We start from the raw sequence: 23456 nt of genomic DNA, 5'->3' as shown, positions 1-23456 counted from the left end.
CCACTGGCCCCCGCCTGCACTTGCCGCCCCGGACACTCACTGTCTGCGTCCCGGCTGAGGTGACCACTGTGTCCTGGCTGTGCTCTGTTGAGCCTGCTGCACACTGCTGTACCGGAAGTGGGGCGCCCTGGACAGGACGCCGTGTGCTGGGCTGGCTCCCAGCTCCACGAGAAAGCAAGGGGAGCTGCCTCCCCGGGTCCTTTCTTCCCACTAAGATAACCAGGGATTGGATTTAGTGTTGGAAAAGGTCTGCTCCGCAGCCTCACCCCTCTCGTCACATGCGGTGGCTCTGAGTCTTGTTACGTGCAGGGCTGTCCTCGGGGACATCTGTTTTCACAAGGAAGGACTGTAGTCCAGGGTGTGTTTTGGCTTTGGTTTGGGTTGATACTGTCTTTTTTTTTTTTTTTTTTTTGGTTTTTCTGCGGTACCGGGAACCGAACTCACGACCTTGCGCTTGCCAGGCAGGCGCTTTTTGCTGCTGAGCTAAATCCCCAGCCCCGGTTGATACTGTCTTGAAGTCCTGAATTTATCATTTGCCTTTACAGCTACCTTTTCTGCCCTCCTCTGTGGCTGACCCACATGCACTGCCACCTGTGCATTTCACAGGCACACGATGAGCGTGCCGGGAAGCCAGGGATGAGGGCTTATTAGCCTGATGCCAGCTTCAGCACGATGACAAGAAGCTGCTAGTCCACTGCGTCCCAGGCTTTGTTCGTCGGCATTCTTCTCTCATCCCCTGAGCCAGCACAGGAGAGGTGCCCGCTGCTCTGCCGAGGACTGGAAGCACCGTGTCTCGCCCTCATTTCCTAGTGGCCCGGGAAATGGGGTTTGACACCATAGTAGGGAGGTTTTCTGTCCTCTCCTCAGATCTCTGCCCCTCACCTCCCACACCGCTGATCTCTGAGGACGCTGTCCCTTCTTTCCTGACTGAGGGCAGCTCCTGGATGATGCCCTCTCGTCCCAAGCCCCTGTGGAACCCAAGGCCCCTGTGGATTTAACCAGCTTTATGGCCTCGCGCACAGCAGGATTTCAGAGCAAGGAAGAGGGGTGTCGCGCAGGGATCTCTTTTTCCATGTGGATGTGTCTCTCCTGGGTCTCAGGGTCTGGGCATCTGCATCCTTTTCACTCTGCTCCCTGTCCCCATTCCTTCCCCTCCATCTGACTGGTCACCAGCTCTGTTTGTTCCTTTTCCATTCCCGCCTTTACAAGGTCATTGTCGTCTCCCCTCTCCCGTGGACTTTGCTTTCTCTTCTCAGTCCCTCCTGTTCTAGTCCTCCCACCTCTCTACCCCACCTCTCCATCCTTGCTGGCTGCTTCTCTGCTCATTTCCTTCCCCTGAAGCCTCAGTGTCGGCCCCAGGGCTCCAGAACGGGGTCCTCTACTTGCATGAAAGCGTCGGTCATGCCACATGTTTAAAAGAGAGGCATCATCTGGGTGATTAATCTTGAGGATTTTTAAATATTGCCACACATTCCTAATTCTAAGTTTACATTTCAGCCGCACTGCAAGCTCTTATCTTCCATCCTCTCAGGCACACTTAGTACCATGTGGTTTGGTTTCTATATTCCATTCTGAGAAATGTCCACACCTGAAAGTGTGGATTTCTGAGACTGCCCTTGGAGTCCTACCCTCAAAATAGGTTGGTTGCATAGTCTGAGACTGACAGTATGGTAGGAACTTAATCATTTTTGAAAATAGTGAAATTGACTTTGATTTATGTAAAAGTGCTATCTAGTAAGTAGAGTTTCATTCTGTAAAAGGCTTGAGATATGCCACAAAATAAACAGAAATCTTCTAGATATTTGATCTCATTAAAAACAGGGTTCTTATTATCTACATAAAACTGTTGTCAGTGATCTAGTAATATCTATGTAGTATTATGAAAAATTCCAGAGATTCCACAGGGAAGTGAAACAAAGACATACACCTTTCTGTGTGTTTTAGATCACTTCGAATGTTATTTAAATTAAAATGATGTAGAACATAGAAAAAAACAATATGCTAAATAAGTGATATGTAGCTACAAGTGATGCAATGATGTAGTTTCAGAAATATTTTTTACTCTTTGTATTGAATATGTTTTTATAGTTAAATATTTGAGCCTAGTGGCTGTTTCTCTTTCTGTTACCCCTCAGAATAGACTTTGTGCAGGTCTGCATCGGCGCAGAGAGTGTCTCCGGCATAGTATGGGTTCTCGGCGTACACTTCCCCACCCGGCGCGGTAAACCCTTCTCTCGATTTTCTCTCTGTTCCCTCTTAACAGGTGAGGTCCACCTGTGCCTCTCATTTTGCTCTCCTTCCCATCTTTTCCAATCAGCCTATTTTAACTACTAATTAAAAACATTTTCCTTTGGAGACACGTCTTCCTCTGTTGCCCAGACAGGCCCAGAACTGTTGGGTTCAAGCGCCGCTCCTGCCTCAACCTTCCAAGTCCCGGGACCCCAGGTGCTCACCATCGCGCCTGGCTTCTGTGCAAACACTGTGAACCCACACAGCCCGCTGCACCTCAGGGAGGTCTTCCAGTGAGGTGGAAAGCTGGAAATTTATGTCTTTTTTTACTTCCAATTGTAGGAAGCTACGTGCACCATGACATTTACAGTTCTGATCACTTTTAACCCATAACAGTTTTCCCAGGCCGCATGTTTGTTCCTGTACTGACCGTTCCCACTGTCACTTGGGCAGGTATCATTTGAACCAGTCGATTCTTATATTGAGTACAGTTGGTAAAATTGTCATTTTTATATTTCCTGTTATAAAAATAATGAAAATATATACAGTATTTGGTCATCCAGTATTTAAATGATTGGACTGGGAAGTGGTTAAGTGTACAATTCAGCGGCACATGTACATTCTCAACCATGAAGCAAAAGCCATTAAGCATTAATTCCCATCCCCCTCTTACCCTTTGCCACTGGTAGCCACCATTCTGTCTGTACCTATTTGTCAGTTCTGGATCCTCGAGTAATACAGCATTTTCTTTTCATGTCATTTAGCATAGGGTTCATCTGGCTTGTAGTGTTATGTCAGAATTTCCTTCCTTTTTAGGGCTGAATTCACCTCAGGTCCAGGAGCAAGAAAAGGGGGGTGGGGGAGAAGAAGAGGGAAGAGGGAGAAGGAGGAGGGGGAGAGGAGGAAGATGGCGAGGAGGCTCTGTGGGGAGAAGGGGGGAGGGGAGGAGAGGGAGGGGGTTGCAGCAGCAGGGTAGCAGCAGCTGCTTTTTCTGACTCCCAAATGACTGGAAGGCTGCTTGCTAGGCCCTGTCTGCTTCCATTAACACCAGCCTGTAGACATTCTAACTAAGCAATTGCCAGAACACTTCTTACAATGAATGACTGATTCCGATCAGCAGTATACAAGGGTTCAAAATCCTCTCCATCCTCACACTCACTTGCTGTGTTTCGACTTTTAATACTAGCTGACTGGGTGTGAAGTGCTACTTCACAGTGACTTTGACTTGCTCCTGTGTGGTGCCTAATGATGGTGGACATCATTTTATGGGCTAGTTGGCCATTTGTATATCTTTTTTAAAGAAGTATCTCAAGTCCTTTGCCCAATTTTAATTGAATTTTGTAATTATTGTTGAATTATAGGTCTTCTTAAATTATTCTGAATCTTCATCCATTGTTAGATAAATGACTTGAAAATACCTTCTCCCATTCTTTGGGTTGTCCTTTTGCTGCCTCATTCATGACCTTTGATGAACAAAAGTTTGCTGATGAATTTTCACTTATCTGTCTTTTCTTGTGTGGCCTCTGATTTTGGCGTCATATGTAAGAAGTCAGTTCTCAATCCCAGGTGGCAGAGCATCTCCCATGTGTAAATTTCTCCTAGGAGATTTATAATATTAGCCCTTGAGTTTAGGTATTTAGGCCTGTTTTTGGATATGGTATAAGGCAGGAATCCATCCTCTCTCCTTTGCATGTCGGTGTCCAGTTTCCCCAGCACCACAGGTTGCAAACTGCCCTTTCTCCACAGAAGCATTTCAGAATCTTCTTAAAAATGGATGGAGGAATAGGTGAGGGTTTATTTCTGATCTTTCTGTCCTATTCCGTTGGTCCATATCTGCCCTTACGCCCTCACTACACCCTCCTTTGAGTTACTGTTCCTTTCTAGTACATCTTGAAGAAGTAAGTGTGAGTCAGCCCGCCAAGTTTGTTCTTCTGTTTTGGTGGCAGTGATACCTTCTGACTAGAACTCTTGTCAGGACGCTAAGAGCAAACCTCACCTCAAGGCTTGCTGTCCAGCTCTGGCAGATTACATGTACCACTGCTGTACACTGCCAGCAAGCTGAGCATCTTTTCTTAATTAGCATTCATTGTAGTATTGTAACAAACGACCCCAAACTTAACAGATTTACCTTTGTGATGGCGTCAGAGGACCTGAAATCAGGGTGTGGTGGGGTCCCTGTGGAAGTTCCAGGCTGGAAGCTGCGTCCTTCTGACATTCTTGGCTCCTATCCTCTTAGCCCATCTTCAGAGTATTTGCCTCCCACCTCTGCCTGGGTGCATACTCCCTTCCTAAGTTCAATTTTAAAATAAAGAAAGGATGGAAAGGTTTCATCTGTGTAACAAATATTCTCTTTTGAACCCTCTTGGTCTGCCTTGTACGTAGAACTTAGGTGTCTGGTTCTCAGGCTTGGGGTATCTATCTGTTATGTAAGAGAAACCCACTTTCTCTTCTACCTATGGAACATTTTTTTCCACTGAGGCCGTGATCCTCAGAGACATTGATGTTTTTAGTTCTGTGCATTTTACACCTGGGTACACAAGATACATAAGATGTGGCTCCTGACCCGGAGGACCTCGGAGTGCTGAGGAGACAGCCCTGCTGCAGCAGAATGCACTCCCTGACTTTGCTTCCTGAGCCTCTCCCAATCCTCCCTTTCCTCTCTGCCCTCGTCTTTCTGTCCTCTGTCACTATGATTTCCGGAAGCAGTAACAGTTTCCATGGCATCCACCGGACTCTTTCGGGTCCATTCTTGTACCCACGGAGGGGCTGCTGGGCCGTCTGCCTAAAGTCCTTCTCCTCCTGGCACCTGCAGAAGTGGTGGCCCTCAGCGGCTCACACTCTGAGTGTTCCGTATTGTGCTTCCGTCCCACCCTCATCCACAGCCACCAGTGGATACTTGGCGCCCTGCCTCCACTGAGCTCCCCCTCCTTGTCCCTGCCCAAGGCGACTGCGCAGCTGCAAGCCTGGGTCAGGCAGCGACACCTCCCGGGCAGGCCCCTCTCCGCCTGTGCGCCGCGGGACCGGTCACCGCTCTGCAGTGATGGCCGCCTGGCTCTTCTCTCCCTCTAAGAGTCTTCAAGCTCAGTTAGGTAAAGGCTGCTGCTTTCCAGCCTCTGCTCCGTTCTGCGACAGTGCGTGGCTCGTGAAAGATGGTCACCACGTTTTGGTTGCAGAATGTTTCGACCCAAGCCTGGGTGAATGATTTAGTACCCAGCAATCTGCTGCCTCGCAGAATGTGTGTTTTGATGTTCCTGTGTGGATCCTGAACTGCAGCGACGCTGGCGCCTGAGGCCCAGCCTCCCTCTCTGTGCGTCTCCTAAGGAAGCCATCTAACTTTCTGTGCAGTTAAACACATGGCGTTTCCTGAGAGTTCTGGGGGCACATCAGGGCTGGTCAGAGGCGCTTTCTGCTACAGGGTGAGTATGTGGTGTGAAGGCAGCGCTGCCCAAAAGCTTACACACACACCCATGAGGGAGGTTTCCTAATCCTTGGATTAGGTTTCCTAATCACTCTGCATATTACCAGAGTGAGAGTGATCCGCTGCAACCTCGGAGAGTTGTGAGGAGTCACTGAACACATGCATTCAAATTCTCTTGAATAGACGTCCTTTTGAGATGTGCCTCTATTAGGAAAAGTACTACACACAGGCTTTCTGCAGTGGTGTATCCTTAGCAGAGCCATGCCACAAGGGAGTAGTAAACAGCTAGCCCTCTGTCCTTTCTGTTACTGCCATAAACAAAACACTCATTAATGTGAATCTGTCTTCTTTAGGGCTTCAATTTTTTCTGTAAAAATGAGATTACTTTTCGTCAGTTTAAAAAAAGGCAAACTGCGTTTGTGTGGAATGGTGAGTGTGAGGCCGCTCCCAGTGGTAGAATGGGCTCGCTGGGAGGGGCTGTTGCTGGAAATCACTGTGTGCCGTGCAGAGAGCCCTTCCTCTTGTGTCAGTGATGCTTTTGCAAACTTTCCTGGTGCTGTTTTTCAGGTCAAGCTCAGGCCAGTTAGTACAATACACACATATAAGACGTGTGGGGTTATATATTCTGACTTACAGTATTTTAAGTTGTAAACAAGGCCATTTTTACCGATAAGCTAAAACTAAGATTGGCGGAACCCTTCTTCCGTGCTCCTGATGTTTCCTTGGGTGCAGCAGGAGTTCTGCTGGCCGTCTTCGCACAGCTGGCCGCCTTCACACTGCCCTGCAAGTGACGCGCACAGCAGAGCTGCTCCGGGGAGCTGCGGGAACCCGTCCCGCTGTCCGGTGAGGTCACAGCCGCACCGCCCCTGTGGGAGGCCATGTGCAGTACTGTGCTCCCTGTGAGCAAGCCCTTAGCCTCTGCACATCTGGCCAGATGTTGTGGCTTCATACTGACCAGGGCCAGTGCTGGGATCCTGACGGCTGGCCCGCCTTTCTCCTGGGTCCATTGCTCATTTGCACAGAGTGCAGGAGGGGTGTGGAGGAGCTAGACATCCAGCGGTTTTCCTGCTGCATCTTCCATCCCTCCTGACAGCACTGTGAGAGCGTCCTAGCGGCCGCATTAAGGGAAGTCACTGAGAGGTCATGGTGGATGCGGCACCCCGTCAGGCTCACCCCCAAACCATGTCCATTAGGCCAGGCCACCAGTGAGAATTTTGGTGGTGGAAGCTTCAAGGACTCTGCATATTACCAGACTGAGAGTGATACAGCTGAGCTTTATTCTTTTGCAGCATTGCATTTTCAGCTCTAAATAAAAGCATTTGGATACAGCCTGAGAGTCCCTCTGTGCATACGGCTCCCCTGTCCCCCGGCTCCCTCTGCCCCGGCTCCACTCACTGCCTGCCCTGACCTCAGCCAGCTCTTCCTGACCGCTTAGGCTTCCTGGACTTCTCCTGTGACCAGAATACTCTCCTCCACCCTCCTCCTTGGCCTGGTCAGTGTCCACATGCCACTTTTTCCCGCTGGCCTCCTTGTTCAAGCACAGCTGGCTCATACCGTGATGTCTGCTGGGCCTGACCTTTGCCATCACTGGTGGTTCAGGTCACCCCACACTTGCGCCACCGGGTCGGTGCAGGCACCGCAGCGCTTGCCCTCTGTCTGCTCACCTAGGCACAGTGGTAGCACAAGGTCGGCGCCCCAGGAGCATGGGCAAAATGTTGCTCGCTGTACATCACTTTGAGATCCTTCTCTATTGATTTCCAGGAATAATTACAAGTAATGTGTTCAAGGTCATTTTTCTCCCTGTCATGGTGGGCGGGGGAGGTAAAATGGAAATCCCGTTTTTTACAGGGGGGCTGTAAGCTCTTGGAAGCATACAGTGGATTTCCAGGTGTGCATAGCTGAAAGACCTTGTATCTGTGGATGAAAATGGACAAACTTGCCCCAGTAGTGAACCTGCTTCCTGTGGCCCGGGGAGTGCAGGCCCTCCTGGAGAGGATACGCTCTTGTTATACTCCATACTGGGCAATACTTTTAGACATTTACTTCTATTTTTGGTTTTTTGTTTTTGCTCTTAGTCTGAGAAGAACACTGTAAAGCTGGACTCGCCCTCCAGCCCTGCTCACTGGGAATATAGCTCATGTACATTTTACTGTTACTCTTGGTAAATTATTTGTTTGCTCATATATAAAATGAGGTCTGTAATAGGATACCAGATGAATTAATTTTGCTTACTGGCCAAGCATAAAAAATGAAGTTTAATGAAAAGATCAGACATTGAGAAGGAACAAAATATAGATGATTTTCCTCATGCTGTTTTTCTGCACCCCCCCCCCCAGTTGCACTAAATTAACACAATATCATGAGAGGGTCAAAACAAGACATTTCTGCACACTTCATTTTAATTTGCCTCCCGTGATCTTTGAAGAGGTGATCACACCAGCATCTCACAACCAGCTGTTCTCAAGTAGCCACCCTGGGTGGCAGACAAGGGAGCAGAGAGGTGCCTGATGGTGACATTGCCTATGCGCCCTCAGGTGTCTTGCGGTTCTGATTCGACAGCTCATGTTGCTCCTTCCTGTCCCCCCCACCCCTATGATACAGGGCATCGATGTCCCCGATGCTCCGCTGAAGGAGATGAAAGCGACCAGTTCTCGAAGATTCATGGCTTCCTTTAGTGTGGTGAACACCACCAAACGCGACGCCGGGAAGTACCGCTGCATGATCCGCACCGAAGGAGGGGTTGGGATATCAAACTATGCAGAACTGGTCGTTAAAGGTATTTAACATGTTTTCATACTGTGAAATACTCCTTTGAAATAGCTCTGTTAGCTGGTTGTTAGTTCATTATTTGCTTAAAGCTCAAACTTATTCTTGCCTCTTTCTGAACGGGAGTTTGATGACAGGCTATGCCGATGGATTGCATTTTAAGTACAAATTTTGCATGGGAGCAATATTTTTTTGAAAAATGTCGGTTATTTATGTTGGTTTAGTGGCATACAAAGCAATGAATATGCTCTTGGCAAGGTCTTCTGCCAGCTCTCTATATACAGATTACAACCTATAAATTTTTTTAAGGAATGAAAATTTTTTTTTGCAGATAGAAAATCACTTAAAATGCAAATATTCACCAGCCAGGGTGTTTAGGCCATCAGAGTGGTTAATAAAAGGAAGCCGTGTCAGTATAAAATGCTCTGTCATATCACACAAGCCATATTGATGGCCCTGTGTTAACATTCATAATGTCCCAGTTAGGTCCTGTTACTATATTTTGCATGACCGGAAAATTGAGTCATTATATTCAGCAAGGTGGGGGAAGAGGGACAAAAGAGGAGGAAAATAATTTCCTTTAGCTGGTTTAATGCTTTCTTGTGGGCTATGGAATTTATTGTATTAAGCTACTAGGGCAATTTTTGGTCCCAGACAGGATAATTGGGGCATTTTAGATGTACCATGAGGCATTTTTAGACAACTGTGGCAGGCCATTGCTATATTTCCTAGGAGGATAGAGTGATGCCTTTTCTTATCTTATTTGGTGTTGAAGATTGAACCCAGGACCCCATACAAGCTGAGCACTTGTCCTACTGCTGAGCTGCATGCCAAGCCCTGTGCTCTATTTTTAAACTTTTCTTGGGCATTGGTTAAATAGGGATCATAAAATTGATCCTCTTACAGTGGGCTACTTCCTATACCAGCAAATTCTTCATTGCAGGGAGGCCCTTCCTGCCGTACTGGGATTGAACTCAGGATCTTTGCACTGAACTACATCCCCAGCTCTTCATAAAATTTTTTTGAGACAGGATCCTGCTAACATATTAATTTCCCCAGGCTGGACTCAAATTTGTTATCCTCCTCCCTCAGCCTCCCCAAAATATACTGTGCTCAAATCCCAGGACGAGCTCCGTGGGCGGGACCAGGGGCTTGCGCTGGCCATGCTCTGTTTCTGTGCATACTGAGAGCTGCCACGACATTAGGTTCCTGAAGGGGCTGCTGGTGCTGGCTGAGTGTACACTGCCCAAGGCGCATGTGCAGACCTGGAACAGTGTGGACAGTCAAGGGCAAGTTGAGCAGGAGGCCAGGAGAGCCCCGGGCTTCATGGGAACACACTTAGGGTCCCCTTTCAGCCGGAGGGGTTGCACACTAAAGCAGCTATTGGAGTCAACAGTCAGTTGCACCACATTCTTAAGTGCTGTGGTTTATAGTGAAACTGGCACTGGCCCGCCTGGCTCACATTTGCAGTTCAGGATTCACACTTACAGCAGAATGGAAATACTTCCTTACCGTCCACACTCCGCCCCGCGGGAGCACCCAGGCTTGCTGGAGAGCAGGCCCAGGGCCCCCACTGAGCTCGTGGGCCCCCTCGTCATCTCCCCTGCCCTCTTGCTTTCTCCTTGGCTCGGTTCTCTGGGATTCTTTCTCCTCTGCCATTTGGAGCTGCTGTTCTGCTTCTCTGGGCCCCGCGATGACCAGGCCTCAGTGCTGCCTTGCTCTCTATAGTGCCGATCTGAAAACTACATCTGCAGGAAAGTTAATTTCAGGGAGCTATAAAAAATGAGAAGTGTCTTGTCTGCAGACACAAAGATGAAGGATTCTTGTTCACAGCCATGTGCTGCATTTTCCCATCTCGGGACAAAGTGGCCGCCTTCAGGCTCACTGAGGCAAGTGCCCGAGCCGGCGACAGAGACTGTCCTGTCCTCAGGGCTCACTCTGAAATTTGTCTTTCCCCCCATGAGTAAGAGTGTAGCCACATTCTGTAGAGACTTCATTTCTAAAAAAAAGATAACATGCTGGGTTCTACCAGTCTAATAATGTTTTCTGAGACAATTGCTTTATGGTAAACAATAGCATGCTTAGGCTATTTTTCTCTAACTTAGCACTTTTTACATGCACATAATATTTGAAGTGCTGAGGGATTACAAATGGGGAAACAAATCTGAAGTCTGTGGAGATGTGTGTATTCCGTGCACTGGTATACAAGTCGCTCGTTACTGATTTGATCTAGAACTAGTTTTATGGAGTCCTCTCATTTGAATTAAAGTTTTAGCTTGGTGCATGTTATGGTGATACATTGTGTCAACTTGGGGAGTCTAGAGGTTTGGCTAAGTGACTTAGCAGGAAGCCAGGGTGCTTACTTTGTATACATCCTGAGCCTGTGCAAGAGGAGGGCAAAGATTATGTGAGAGCTACACGCCCCTTAGGTGGGGGTAGTCTGTTTAGAATGTAAGGGAGGGAAAGAGGCTGCTCGCTGGGATTCCTCCCTTTTGCTCTGGCTGTTTGCTGTTCGGCTGCCATTCCCCCTTTTGCTCTTGTTGGTTTGCTACCTTCTGCCTCGGAGCCAGCCAAGTATGGAGTGACACCTCCACAAACTGTGAGCTAAATAAACCTTTCCTTCCTTCATTTTGGGCACTGGGTATTTTGTCTCAGCAACGAGAGAAAAGTAACCAAGACAGTGCATCTGTATGCACCTGTAATCCTAGCCACTCTGAAAGCTGCACCTGTGGGATTTTGAGTTCACACAGCCTGGGAAACATAACATAATGAGATCCTTTCTCACAAAGAAAAGAAATATTTCAAATTGCTTTTTACTTTTTTTCCACTTTGGAGAGATTGAGATCCATCCTTCCTTCCTGTTCCTTCTTCTCTCCCTTTGTGAAAAATGTGTTCCTAATTTAAATATTGACTTATCATTGTATTGATTCACACACAGACAAAAAGTTCTTTTGGATGTGTTTCCCAGTTGTTTCCAAGTTCTAGTTGAATCTCATTTGATTTAGCATGTGAATTACTTTTCTTAGTGGGAAATTAATATAGAAATTAGTATAGAACTAGTAGAGGAATTATTCTCCGAGAACACTCTCATTAAAGCCATGTCTGTGTTAGGGTACTATTAAAAGCTCCTGGGTGAGTGACCCTGCCCCTCGCTCTTTGTCCCTTTGCCCCTGATTTGTATCTTGAATGGCAGTTCAACAACCCTTGCTAGCAATTGCAACTTGAAAGTAATTAACCTGTCTTTCATCCTGGCTACTCGAGTGCCCTAGGATGTCCTATAGAAGGCCCATTTCCTGTCATGGAATTGCCTAATGATATAAATTGATATTAAATCATTGTGGGTTCAGTCACAACTGTTTAAAGCATAGACGGTCAGTATAAAAGCGGCAGGAACAATGTTTTAGTACATTTACACAATGATTGTCATCCCTTCAGTAAAATTCATTCAAAATTGAGTGTCTTATTTCAACTCAATCTAATGAAATTTCCCTCACTCTGTTATAGTAGGTGTGACTTATCACACCTTGAATATAATAAATAACATAGACACCCACCCCAGCAAAGGGGACAGTAGTGTTGCTAGCTTCCTAGGGGGTCTCGTACTCAACCTGGGGTCATCTCAGGTGTGGCCTCGGATGGAACCTGCTCCCTGAGAGCTGGAAATGAGTCTGGGGTGGATTTGCCATCTGCCACAGAGAGTGCAGGAAGAACTGCAGCAAGCAAGCCTCCACCTCCTAGGGACAGGTAGTCTGAGCAGAAAAACAAAAACACACCAAAGGGGCACAGACCACCTGTGGGAACACGCCAGAAAAACGACCCCGTGTGATACTTTTCTGAGACCATGACTATTTTTTTTGTTGTTGTTGTTTTTCCGGTACCAGGAATCGAACTCATGACCTTGCGCTTGCCAGGCAGGAGCTGTGCCACTGAGCTAAATCCCCAGCCCCTGAGACCATGACTCTTTGAAGTACAAATCTGTTATTTTGTACAGTGGTCTCCTCGTCACAGGTGGTGCCACTCACGGTGACATGGGTGTCAGCTCACATCTAATTGATATACTGGGGAAACTGGGATAAGAGGGCCTGTCTCTCCCGTGTCACACAATAGGGAAAGAATTGGTCTCGGCTTTAAGAGACTTCTTTGACCTGGTACAAGTGTTGGCTATTGATTCTCAGGCTTTTATCAAGCAGGGCATCGCTTGCTCTTTGATTCAGGGCTTTCCTTGCTGTTCTCTGCTTTAAGAAGGGTCATTGCCGGACGTCCACTGAGCAGTAGCAGCAGCGGTGGACGTTACTCTCCAGAACGCTGTCCTTCTCACTGAGTCCACTGCGGTAGTTTGGGAAAGGGTCGTCCTGGAAACGAGTTTATGATGAGGTGAACTGTAGTTTCAGCTATGTTTTTAAAATGGTGATATCTTGGAAAGATAAGTATGAGGGTGCTCAAGCTAACTGTGTAGAGAATTTTAACGCCTCTGATTATTTCAGAAAAGTTCTCAGTGAGGAAGCTGACCAGGAGACCATTGTACAAAATAACAGATTTGTACTTCAAAGAGTCGTGGTCTCAGAAAAGCAGTGAAGAAGCCTACAGGCGCTTCTCAGCGAAAAACCCTACAAGCCCTTTAATACCACCACTTGCGAGTGCTTGTACAGTTACGTTTTGGGAAAGGAATTAGAAATATTTGATGACTATGTAGCTGGTGCCCAAGCTGGCCTCTGACTTGTGGGCTCCAGTGATCTTCCTGCCTCTGCTTTCCAAGTGGCTGGGCCAGCAGGTGTGCACCACCACACCCTGTTCAAAGCGGGTTTGTTTTATAACTGAACTGGCAGAAGCTTTACCAGTATGTGTGTTCGTACTCTCATTAGCCCCCTCCCCACCTTGTTGTGCCTTCTCCGTGTTAATCACTGGTCAGTGCGTGCTTAGCTTTGCTGAGGCAGAAGGATGATCTGAAGGTCGATCTCTGTCTTCCTTTCAGAGCCTCCCGTGCCCATCGCACCTCCCCAGCTGGCCTCGGTGGGGGCCACCTACCTGTGGATCCAGCTCAACGCCAACTCCATCAATGGCGACGGGGCCATCGTGGCCCGAGAGGTGGAGTACTGCACGGCCAGTGGCAGCTGGAGTGACCGGCAGCCTGTGGACTCCACCAGCTACAAAATTGGACACCTGGACCCAGACACAGAGTATGAGATCAGCGTGCTGCTCACCAGGCCGGGTGAGGGTGGCACGGGGTCTCCTGGGCCAGCTCTCAGGACGAGAACCAAGTGTGCAGGTGAGTGCCACCGAGATCCTGCAGCTGGACCTCATGGTCTGTCTGGGTGGACTGGCAGGGATCAAGCTCATCTTATGAAGGGTACCTCCAGTCTCCCCAGTCCCTCATGCACTGTATATAAATGGGAATCTTCGCATCCCCTGAGAAGAGGGGGATCACAACCAGGGGCCACTGGAACCCACGACCTGGAGGCTTGGTGTCTCCCGGCTTGACTCCCCTCTTAATTTGCACCTTGTTCTGGATGCTGCACAGTTCACACGAGGATGTTCCGTAACATCACAGAAGCCCCTTGGTTTGCAGTCTACAGTTACTGTCTTGCGACGGTGGGGGGGCTTTGGAGTGACGCAGTCCACCTTACAACTGGAAGCTGTACGTTATTGATGGGTGTGTGCCGGGAACTGCTGGCCATGACTAGGAACCCACCTAGAACATACGCTAGAGATGTGTGGGCTGTGCGAAGCCTTTGGGTCCTTAGGTTACAACGTGCTGATTGTGCTAAACCCATTCTGCACGTAGCGTTGGCGGAGAGAGAAATGTAAATCTCTGTAAAGGTCAGAGCAGGAAGGAAGCTCCTGTTGGAGGTTCCAGGGTTGCTTACCTGGAGCAGCAATGTGTTGGGGTCCTCACATGCACTTTAACATGGACTTGAGTCCTTGTGTCCGATTTTGTGTGCCATGAGAGGATAGTCTGTGAAGTTGCGTGGAGTTAATCTTCTTGTAGCATTAAGAAGATGTGTGTTAGTATGTTTCATTTCTTCTCCAAATTTTAAAAATACAGTTGTCCCTCTATATTGGTGAGTTTCATGATCACAGATTTAATCAAAACTATTGGGGAAAATTGCATCTACTTTGAATGTGTACAGGCTTTTGTTCTTGTCATCATTCCCTAAACAATGCTCTATAACAACTATTGACAGTGCTCACATTGTATGAGCTGTAAGCGAGCAAGGGAAGGTGTAAAGTGCACAGAAGGGTGTGTAGATTCTGTGTAGATTCTGCTCCATTTCGGATGTGTAAATTGTACTGCCTTCCAGATGGGTGCTTCAGATGAGCACCAGGAGGATCAGACCCTTGGGGGTCCTGGAACTCACACCTCCCACCCCATAAAAGCTCAGGGACTACTGTACTCAGTACCTTCTGATTCTATCCTAGAGGAGTAGAAGAAATTATTCATCTTCAACTGTTGCAGTTTTTGGTATCTTTTCATTGTGGTGTGGGTTCTACTGGGCCCCTGAGTTCAGCACTCATGGGGAAATGTTTTTTGCTGGAGTTGCTGGTAGTGCTGCTTCTGGGGATCCTGGCGATGGAGTGGGGAAGGGCCACCGGTGAGCATGTGGCTCTGCCATGCTTCTTTCCAGTCCCACTGAGTCCTCACAGCCCCACTGCTGGGGTCAGTGCTGTCCCCGAAGGGCTGCCCACTGTGTTGTCTGCTGGTGCCAGGGAGGTGGGGTCATTAGTCTTGGCCAGCCTTTCTGTTCTAAATCTTGTCATCTGTCTTACTGAGCTGGAGCATCCCTTTCTTTCTGTTTTGCCTGTTGTAATGCAAACAGTGACTTAGCGTAACATTGCCCAGAACATTTTAGGCACTTATTTTCTGATCTGTTAATTTTACAACTGCCTGTGAAGTCTCCAAGCCAGATACTGAGATCCCCAGTCTAGAAGTGAATTGAAGCCCGGAGGTGTCCCCTTCGTCTCTAAGTATGGGCTGCTGAAATCACTGCAGCATTATCGGAAGGACCCCTGTTTGGGAATTGGCAATACTGTATGCAGTTGCCATCTCTCTAGAAAAGAACCGTTATACTTCCATTGTCCCCACTGGAGAGAGAATGAGACCTGGCTCATTCTGGTCCCTGCTACTACTTGTTTCCAGTCCTGTTCTTTTTCCCACAATTGTCATTTCTCTTGGTTTTGTGCCTGTGCATGTCAGCTATTGATATATTGCGGGAGACATTTCCCCCAATTGTAATGCACGAGGCTCTCCCTAAGAAGCCTTTTGATCCCTCTGCACAATGTGTAGATATATAGTTCCCGAAGAGCCAGAGTCTTTGATAATAGATTGGCAGCCCCTTTTAAGAAATAAAAAACTAGGACTCATAGTTAGAAATAAGAGGGGAAACAGGTGGGTGAAGAAAGTCAAGTGACATGAGGCTTTTTACTATAGGAAGAAACACTGTACCGTTATCCTTGGCCTGAGGCTTTTGATAGGGTTGGTCATTGCTGTTGGCCATCTGTGTTGGCCTGTGGAAAGCTGGACAGGAGGGCAGGAGATGGGTGTTACAAGCGAGAGCTGGAAAGTTCCCTGTTGGACCCAAGCCGTGTGCAGACAGCCTGGAGCATTCACAGGCTTTACACAGGGCAGTCCAAGGCTCTCAGAAGCCTGGGAGAGACCAAGCCTTACAGTGGTGGATGAGAACGTCCTTGAGCAGGCTTGATAGAGGGTGAGTCTAAGAGAGCAAAGAGAATAACAAGTAAATGTAACTCACACTGTGTGATGTAAACAGACATGGACTCAGATCCCTAACAATTATCTGCACTGAACAGGAAGCTATTGGGGGATGGTCTTAAGTGCACGTCAGTCTACTGTATAGTCCATATGGTATTAAACCCCCTTCTGAGGCTAATGCCTCCCAGACCCTCCAAAAGTAAAATTCCCACGCCACAACCTTAGGTTGTGTTAGGAAAGCCAATGCCCATCTTGAAGGCAGCAACCGTCTTCTTCTACCACGCTGACTAGGATCCCACAAGGGTCCCATGTGTTTCCATCCCTGCATTGTAAGGCACACAGCAAACAGCTTCTGTCTGGGCCAAGAGTGGCCAGGATCGGACAGGTGCAGGTCCTTGCAGGGCTGGTGAGGACACGGAAAGGCCTGATGGTGGGACACAAAGGACAGTTCTCTATGAACAGTGCTTTTTGCCGGGCTGCTCGTGCAGTGGAACTGGCCTTGGAGAAGTGATTTCTTAACTCAGAGGAGTGGGCGGGCTCGCAGGAAGATCTGTCAGTGCGAAGATTCTGTGAAGCCGCTGTTCTTCCTCGTGAAACCACCCGCTGTGTTCCCTCCCTGCTGGTCTCTCTGCCTCCCCTTGACTTTGTCCTCGCTCCACTGCCCCCAGCCGTGCTGATCGAGTTCTGCTCTGTGGTCTCCAGTGACCTCTCCAACAACCTGAGTGGAGGAGGCAGATGAGGAGGGTTTGTTATGGCTGTGTAGGTTGCGCTGGAAGGTCTGCCTTCCTGTGAGATGTGGCGCCTGGCTTTTGTTCAAGGAGATCATCCCACTGGTGCAAGAACAATGCGGGTGGTGCCAGGCTGGAGTCCGCGGGTGAGGACAGAGGCTCTGCATCCGGCTACCTGTGCCTGAGCAGGCTCTGGCTGGAGCTAGACCTGTAGCCGCAGGGACACTGCTGTGCTCCCCTGCACACCCCTTGCCTGCCTGTAAAGCAGGGGTGATCCCCACGTCGTGCATCTCCTACACTAACTGAAGCCTTGAGCGGCCTGTGTGTAGCAGGTGCCGAAAGCAGAGCCTTGTCTGCAGCCAGTGGTCAGAGTTAACTGCCAACTAAAAATACTTATTTATCTTTTAGCATTTTCATTACAGTATTGACATTAACAATCTGAGTTTATCACCCCAGATCTTTTAGAAACATTCCTCGGCTGGGAAATGTAAAACCCAAGAACCACCGTTTTCTTTCAGGAGCCCATAGCATTCTCTGCAATCTGGCTTTGGATTCTCGACTAACGTCGTGCTCTCCTTTACATCCATTTCTTCTAGCCAGGCTCTGTGTGTTCATTCCCAGGTGGCGCAGGGACCCTGCTCTCGTGTCTCGATGGCACCCATGAGACTGGGTTTAACATGCTCTATTACAGTGGCAAGATCACTAGTCATGGTCTGCCCTCTGCACCCGGGGCGGGTGTCCGTGTGGCTTGCGGATGCACAGTCTCCTACGCTTAGGAGGGTGACCTGCAGGAGTTCTGCGGGAAGGGCCGCACACTTCCAGAGCGCTTGCTTCTGAGGCTTCTGAAGGTTACTTCCAAATACACGCACAGGCTCTGTAGGTGAGAGCTTGATCCGATCATTTGGCTTCTCTGAATCCTCATTTTTGTCTTTACATTAGACAAGCAACCCCTGCCTGGCTGCGCTGGAGTGGCTTTGAAGATCAGGCGAGGTCTTCACTGTTCAGGCATTCAAAAATAAGGTGCTCTGCCTTGAGTAGCCGCTTCCATGATTTATGCACATAGCTAGTTAGTTCCTAACTTGACAGCTCAGCTAGAGGCCGGTAACTCCAGAGAGCTGAGATCACTACGGCATCCACTTAAACAAAGTACAGTTGGCTTTGTGATTTGTGTTTTGTCTTACATTCCTACAGTGCTGTGCAGCCTGTGTATCCCAAGCCACTCAGTGGTAACTACTTGAAAGAAACGGGCAATGTAGTTAGATTTTCACAGTGGACTTTGCTTGTGTTTTATTCAGGGGACATTGCTTTGAACACAATTAATCCCTTGGGATTAATAGAACTAAAAGTTTTTGAAAGAAAAATACTGTTCCTAAAAAACGTTCATAAAATATTTATTTGAGTGCCAGGCACCATTCCAAACCCTGGGGCCAAAGCGACAGGGTGAGATTTCTGCCTTCAGAGCTCGCGCATTATAGGGGGGGAGGAAAAGAGTGGCTGTCAAGATCTAAACGCACACAGTTCTAAAATAATGAGGTATCGGGTAATAAATGCTACAAGAGTGATGCAGACAGCAATAGAGAGTATTTTCTTTTTCATGGTAAAATGTACACAACATAAGACTTACCAACTTAATCATTCTGTGTTAAGTGCTGTTGCCCAATCTCTAGAACTTTTTTATTTCCTCAGACTTAGGCTCTGTGCCCGTTACACAAGCTCCTGGCTTCCCTGCCCCGAGCCATGGCAACCACTGTTCTGTGTCCTGTCCCTGTTTTGGGTGTCCTAGATCCATCACATGGAGAATCACAGGGTGTCTGTTGTTTCCCGAGTGACGCAGCCCCCTTGGCCCAGCATGCTTTGCGTTCATCCCCTTCTAGTTGTGCGGTACCTTTTTAGTTACTCTGATCGTTCTATTACTCGCACTTATTTCAGATGATTCTTTTTGAATTATTTTGAGACATTCAGTGCTGACCTGGGCTTCAGATTAAATTAATAATTCTTAAAGTTTAACAATTTTGAACTGGGTGTGGTGGCAGATAGCTGTAATCCCAACACAAGGCGGGCAACTTAGTGACTTAGTGAGACCCTGTCTCAGAATAAAAAAATTTTAAAAAGGCTGGAGAAGTAGCTCTATGTGAAGACCATGGGTTCAATCTGCAGTGCTAAAAGTAAACAAACAAGAGTGCCTGTATGACTTAGGGACATGTGAACTAGTACAGCGTGTGCTGCTGCGTGTCTGAGTTGTCCTCTGAGCGCTGCATTGGGGAGGTGCTACAGCTGTCTCATCCACAGCCACACAGCTGACGGAGAAGTCAGGGACAGAGTGACATACTAGCGGTGAGAGTATTTTTATAACCAACTCTTCTGTTACACTAATAAGGGTGCATATGTTTTCACCCCTACTTGCATAGAGGCGTGTTTGTCCTATATATGCCTGGTTAGAGCCTTTTACAAAGTGCACTAAGCACCTTGAGTACAGGTTAGGTTAAGACTCAGTTCTTTGATAAAAAGCAGTGATAGTTGTTGTCTTAGTCACTTGCCTTTGTTGAGACGCAGTACCCGACACCTGCGACATAGGAGGAGAGGTTTATTCTGACTCACAGCTTTAGTCCAGAGTCATCTGAGCCCAAGAGAGGAAGGTGTAGAAAGGCCTGGGCAGAGGAGAGCTGCTCGCCTCACGGTGTCCAGGAGGCAGAGAGCGAAGGAAGTAACTAGGGGAGCAGACGCGCCCCTGTGCCCGGCTCTTCCAGCCAGGCCCACCTCCTAGCACAAGTCAGCTGTCTCACCCCATAGTCTAGAAGCCCCAGCTACGGGCACCCTGGGCTCTGGGGACAGCTGAGGACACCATGGTTTACACCATGCTGGCTGTCTCACCGCAGCATCGTCGGGGACAGTGTCGCCCATTGCGTCGCCATCTCTGGTCTCAGGCCGAGCGCAGCGTGTGCGTTTGTGTGTGCCTCTGCCCTTTCTCCTTGGGGTGGGAGGTCTCCTGTTGCACTTGAGTAGATACATGTGCATAGCTCTCTTGTGTCCTTGAAGTGTCCTTGTATGCACAAGCAACACGTGTGGGCAGGGCGGCGGTGCTCTAGGCGAGTCTGCACACCTCACCATCACCAGGCTAAGGTCGGTTATGAAATCCTTCCTTCCTGTGACACCAAAGCCAGTCACTTTGTTTTCTGCTGAGTACAGGGACGCAGTAGGTAATGGTCATGCTTACTGCGCAGAGTGGACACGGGGGTGTGGCACATCCGGATTGCTTTTCGTCCCCTTCCTTCCCATGCCCCCTGCGTCTCCCAATTCTTGGTCCCCTTCCCATTTACAAAAGCTCTATTTTCAGTTTTTTCTTAAATTATCTTTTTTCAACCCCCTTTCCCTCCCCCTTGTTCCCTTTCCCATTTGAGAATGATCTCCCTACTTCCTGTTATATATCTTTATTATTGCTGTTTGTTTATATTTTGAGTTTTCATATACTGAAGAGAAACCTTGTGATATTTAAGCTTGTGTGCCTGATTGATTTCACTTAATATTACAGTCTCAGGGTGCCTCCACTGACCTACAGATACCTCAGGTTCACTCTTCCTTCTGGCAGAGTGGTACTCCACTGTGTGTAAATACTGCATTGTCTTTTTCCTTCCATCCATGGATGGGCGGAGTCATTCTGGACAGACCTGAATGAGATTCACACGGGGCAGTGCGTAATGTGGGTTTCTTGGTGAGGACCATTACCTGAAGCCCGAACTTCCTGATGCCAGCATTTGGCCGCAGCTGCCTCTCTGCTTCGGTTTGCTAATTATTTCTGGCCCTGCCTTGTGCGAGGTGACACCCACTGGCTGGGCGGGCCTGACCAGTGGGTCTGCTGTCCATGGACCAGGTTCGTGTGCTCCCTGCCCAGGGAGAGCCAGCTCCGTCTTCCTCCCGCTTGTCCCAGCCCAACGCGGTGCACCTGAGTGGACCCTGCTGGCCCCGGGACTCGGGTCGGGGGAGCTGTCCTGAGAGCGGCTGGTGTTCAGAAGGAGTAGAGGCCACGACCTAAGTGAACAGCACATCATTTATTTTTAATTTAAGTTTATTTACCAGGGAAAACCATTAAAAGTATTGTAATTCTGAAACAGCTCTGCCAAAGGGCAGCGTGTGTTTAATGGATTTCTAACACATTAAACCATTAAGAGCCTTTTAAAGTCAGGAACGTTAGCAGTGTCTGTGCTCCCAGACTGCAGTTGCGACACTGCACTGGCTGCCGCGCTGCGCTGGGGACACGGCTGTGCCCGTGTGAAGCGGCCCTGTTCATCCTCACAGAACCCATCCTCCCCGTGGAGCTCGCGGCCCAGCTCCCGGCTGACACCCACACCTCAGCCTGCTGCCTGGAGCCCACTGCGGAGCTTCCCCCAGGCGTGCCGGCATCAGGAGCGTCTGGAAGCTCCTCGGAAAGCGGAGGCACATGGAGCTGGCTGATTGGAAATTCTGGCCGCCCAGAGCTTCCAGGGTGCGCGGTGGCTCCCTGTGAGCGGGCAGCAGGCCCCTGGCTGGGAAGATAAGCACGGGACCAGTTCCTCCTTGCTTGTTTCTGAGATCTTGGGCGACTGCTTCCTGTGGATGCATCTACTTCCCCGGAAGTGTCTTCCTAGAAAGCAAAGACATCTTCTAAATAGTCTTTAGACAATTTAAAGAGACCCTGGGTCATCAAAATCCTTCCTACAATCTCTTGTAGATTTAGGGAAAAAATTATATATATATATATAAATATATATGTATTTTAGATTTAGGAAAAAATTCATGTATATATAACTATATAGAGAAATGGTTAATTATTTTATTAGAGCTAATAACTGAGCTTTTTATCCCCTGTACGATGCAATGAGGTTGTATTTTATGGTCTCACTGTTAACATTCATAATACACTGGGCTCCCATGTATAATCAGTGTGTCTGCGTGCTTATGTTTTGGGATACAGCGTTAAGCATAATTAAACAGCTAATTGACTGTTTTAAATTGTCACGGGGGCTTGTCCCTTTGTCACTGACTCTGAGCATTCAGAGAAGACTGTGTTCTCTTGGGAAGCACCGTTGACTTAGGAGCCTGAGTGCTGGCTGTAACAGGGACAGTGGAAATCCCTGGCAAACACTCGGCCTTCCTAAACCTAAGCCTCCTCATGCTTGGGGTCAGCCAGCTGCCAACACTACCACCAGCTGCAGACCAGCACTGCAGCACGGCCCCTGCTCCTGGTGGTGACCAGTGGAAGAGCACCTTCCTCGCCTGCTGTCCCCCCACCCTTCTGGGTCTGCTGTGAAACTGATCCTTTACATAGTAGATTTCCATTACGACTGAGCGCACTTACTACTCATATAATCTTCCAGTAGGATTTGTAAGCTGAGTGAGTTGGGTTCCGTGTAACACACATCCAGTGGCATTAACTAAAAATTTATCTATATGTCCTCAAGCTAATGCCAGAACATGACCACAGGTTCCCTGGATGTGAGACAACTTTTCATGTTTACTCTTTTAAAGGTTACCAGGTCAGAAAAGGGTGTGGTGGCCCAGACTCTCTTTGCATTTTGGACTCTGAAAACTTTGCAAAATTATTATTAGAATGGCTGTAAGTAGAGCAGCTCTGAAGGCTCGGTTGACATGTACGGTGGTGTTGTTCTGCGCCAGTGGACTCACCGCAACTCTTGGTGGCATGGTGAGTGTTCTGGGCACTTGTGACCCCTTGCGGCGTACCTCAGTATTAAACACCTCCGAGTCCACCCAGAACACACAAAGCTGGATAGTGGCGGTTTGGCTGGAGCGGCCAGGCAAGGTGTGCGCGGGACTGTTTCCCCCCGGTGCGTTGCGCACAGGCCTGGGGAAAGCAGAGCGAGAGCTCTGACTGAATGAGGCTGAGGCTGAGGGCGGGTGCCGGGGGCTGAGACACGAGACCCCTCCCAGGACGGGGACTGCGCTGGCCTCTCTGCAGCGGGAAGAGCTGGTCTCCAGGTGTCTCTGTCTTGTGGACACCTCAGAGAACGATCACTTCCCAGGCGTGGTAGGCATTGCACCCGGAGTCCCGGACACAGCGTGGCTAAAGCCAGTGTGCGCTGGGAGTGGGAGGCTTATGTCTCTGACCTCCTCTTACCAAGCCAGCCCTTGGTTCATCCTGCCCCCATCCACAAGGACGGGTGACACGTGTCACGTTCTGTGGCATGTGGCCATCCGTGAGAGCTTGCCTTGTTCCCATCGGTAAGGATAATGCCACTCGTGTTTTAAAAATTTAATTTTTCAAAAACTACTCCGTGGGATATAAAATAACTGGCAGCTGACCTTCCACAGTGGTAACGACATGACAAAGGCCTGATGCCATGTCGGAATTGTAGTGTGTGAGGTGAGCCACATCCCTTTGTTTATATAGTGTTCTCATAAATTAACTTTAAGAATATAAAGAACTGGTAATTATACTACCTACTGGAATAAATTGGAAGTGAATAGAGAGCTTTAAAAATGAATAATACATATAAATGAAATTAAAACTACAAATACATTTTATTAGAAAGAATTGTTATACCTATTATTAAAGTAAGAGAGATAATAGAGTTGCTCAATATCAAAATTACTGATCTTCCATCTGTGTTACTGC

At 48.3% G+C, this 23456-nt stretch overlaps 1 protein-coding gene across 1 annotated transcript in view; it reads left to right on the top strand.

Annotated features, from left to right (window-relative positions):
• The window catches only part of Ptprm (protein tyrosine phosphatase, receptor type, M), a gene marked incomplete at its 5' end in the record, with an annotated part of 513011 nt that overhangs the window by 129970 nt on the left and 359585 nt on the right, over positions 1-23456 (top strand). Inside the window, 2 exon segments of the mRNA XM_005372618.2 lie at positions 8249-8423; positions 13386-13679. Coding sequence (XP_005372675.2) covers positions 8249-8423; positions 13386-13679 — 469 coding nt within the window.

Source organism: Chinchilla lanigera, unplaced genomic scaffold (genome assembly GCF_000276665.1).
Source record: "Chinchilla lanigera isolate Chin_1 unplaced genomic scaffold, ChiLan1.0 scaffold00001, whole genome shotgun sequence".
In the NCBI taxonomy this organism is placed as follows: Eukaryota; Metazoa; Chordata; class Mammalia; order Rodentia; family Chinchillidae; genus Chinchilla; species Chinchilla lanigera.
The sequence above is the reverse complement of the archived record's forward strand: the minus strand, read 5'-3'. Positions and strand labels throughout refer to the sequence as shown.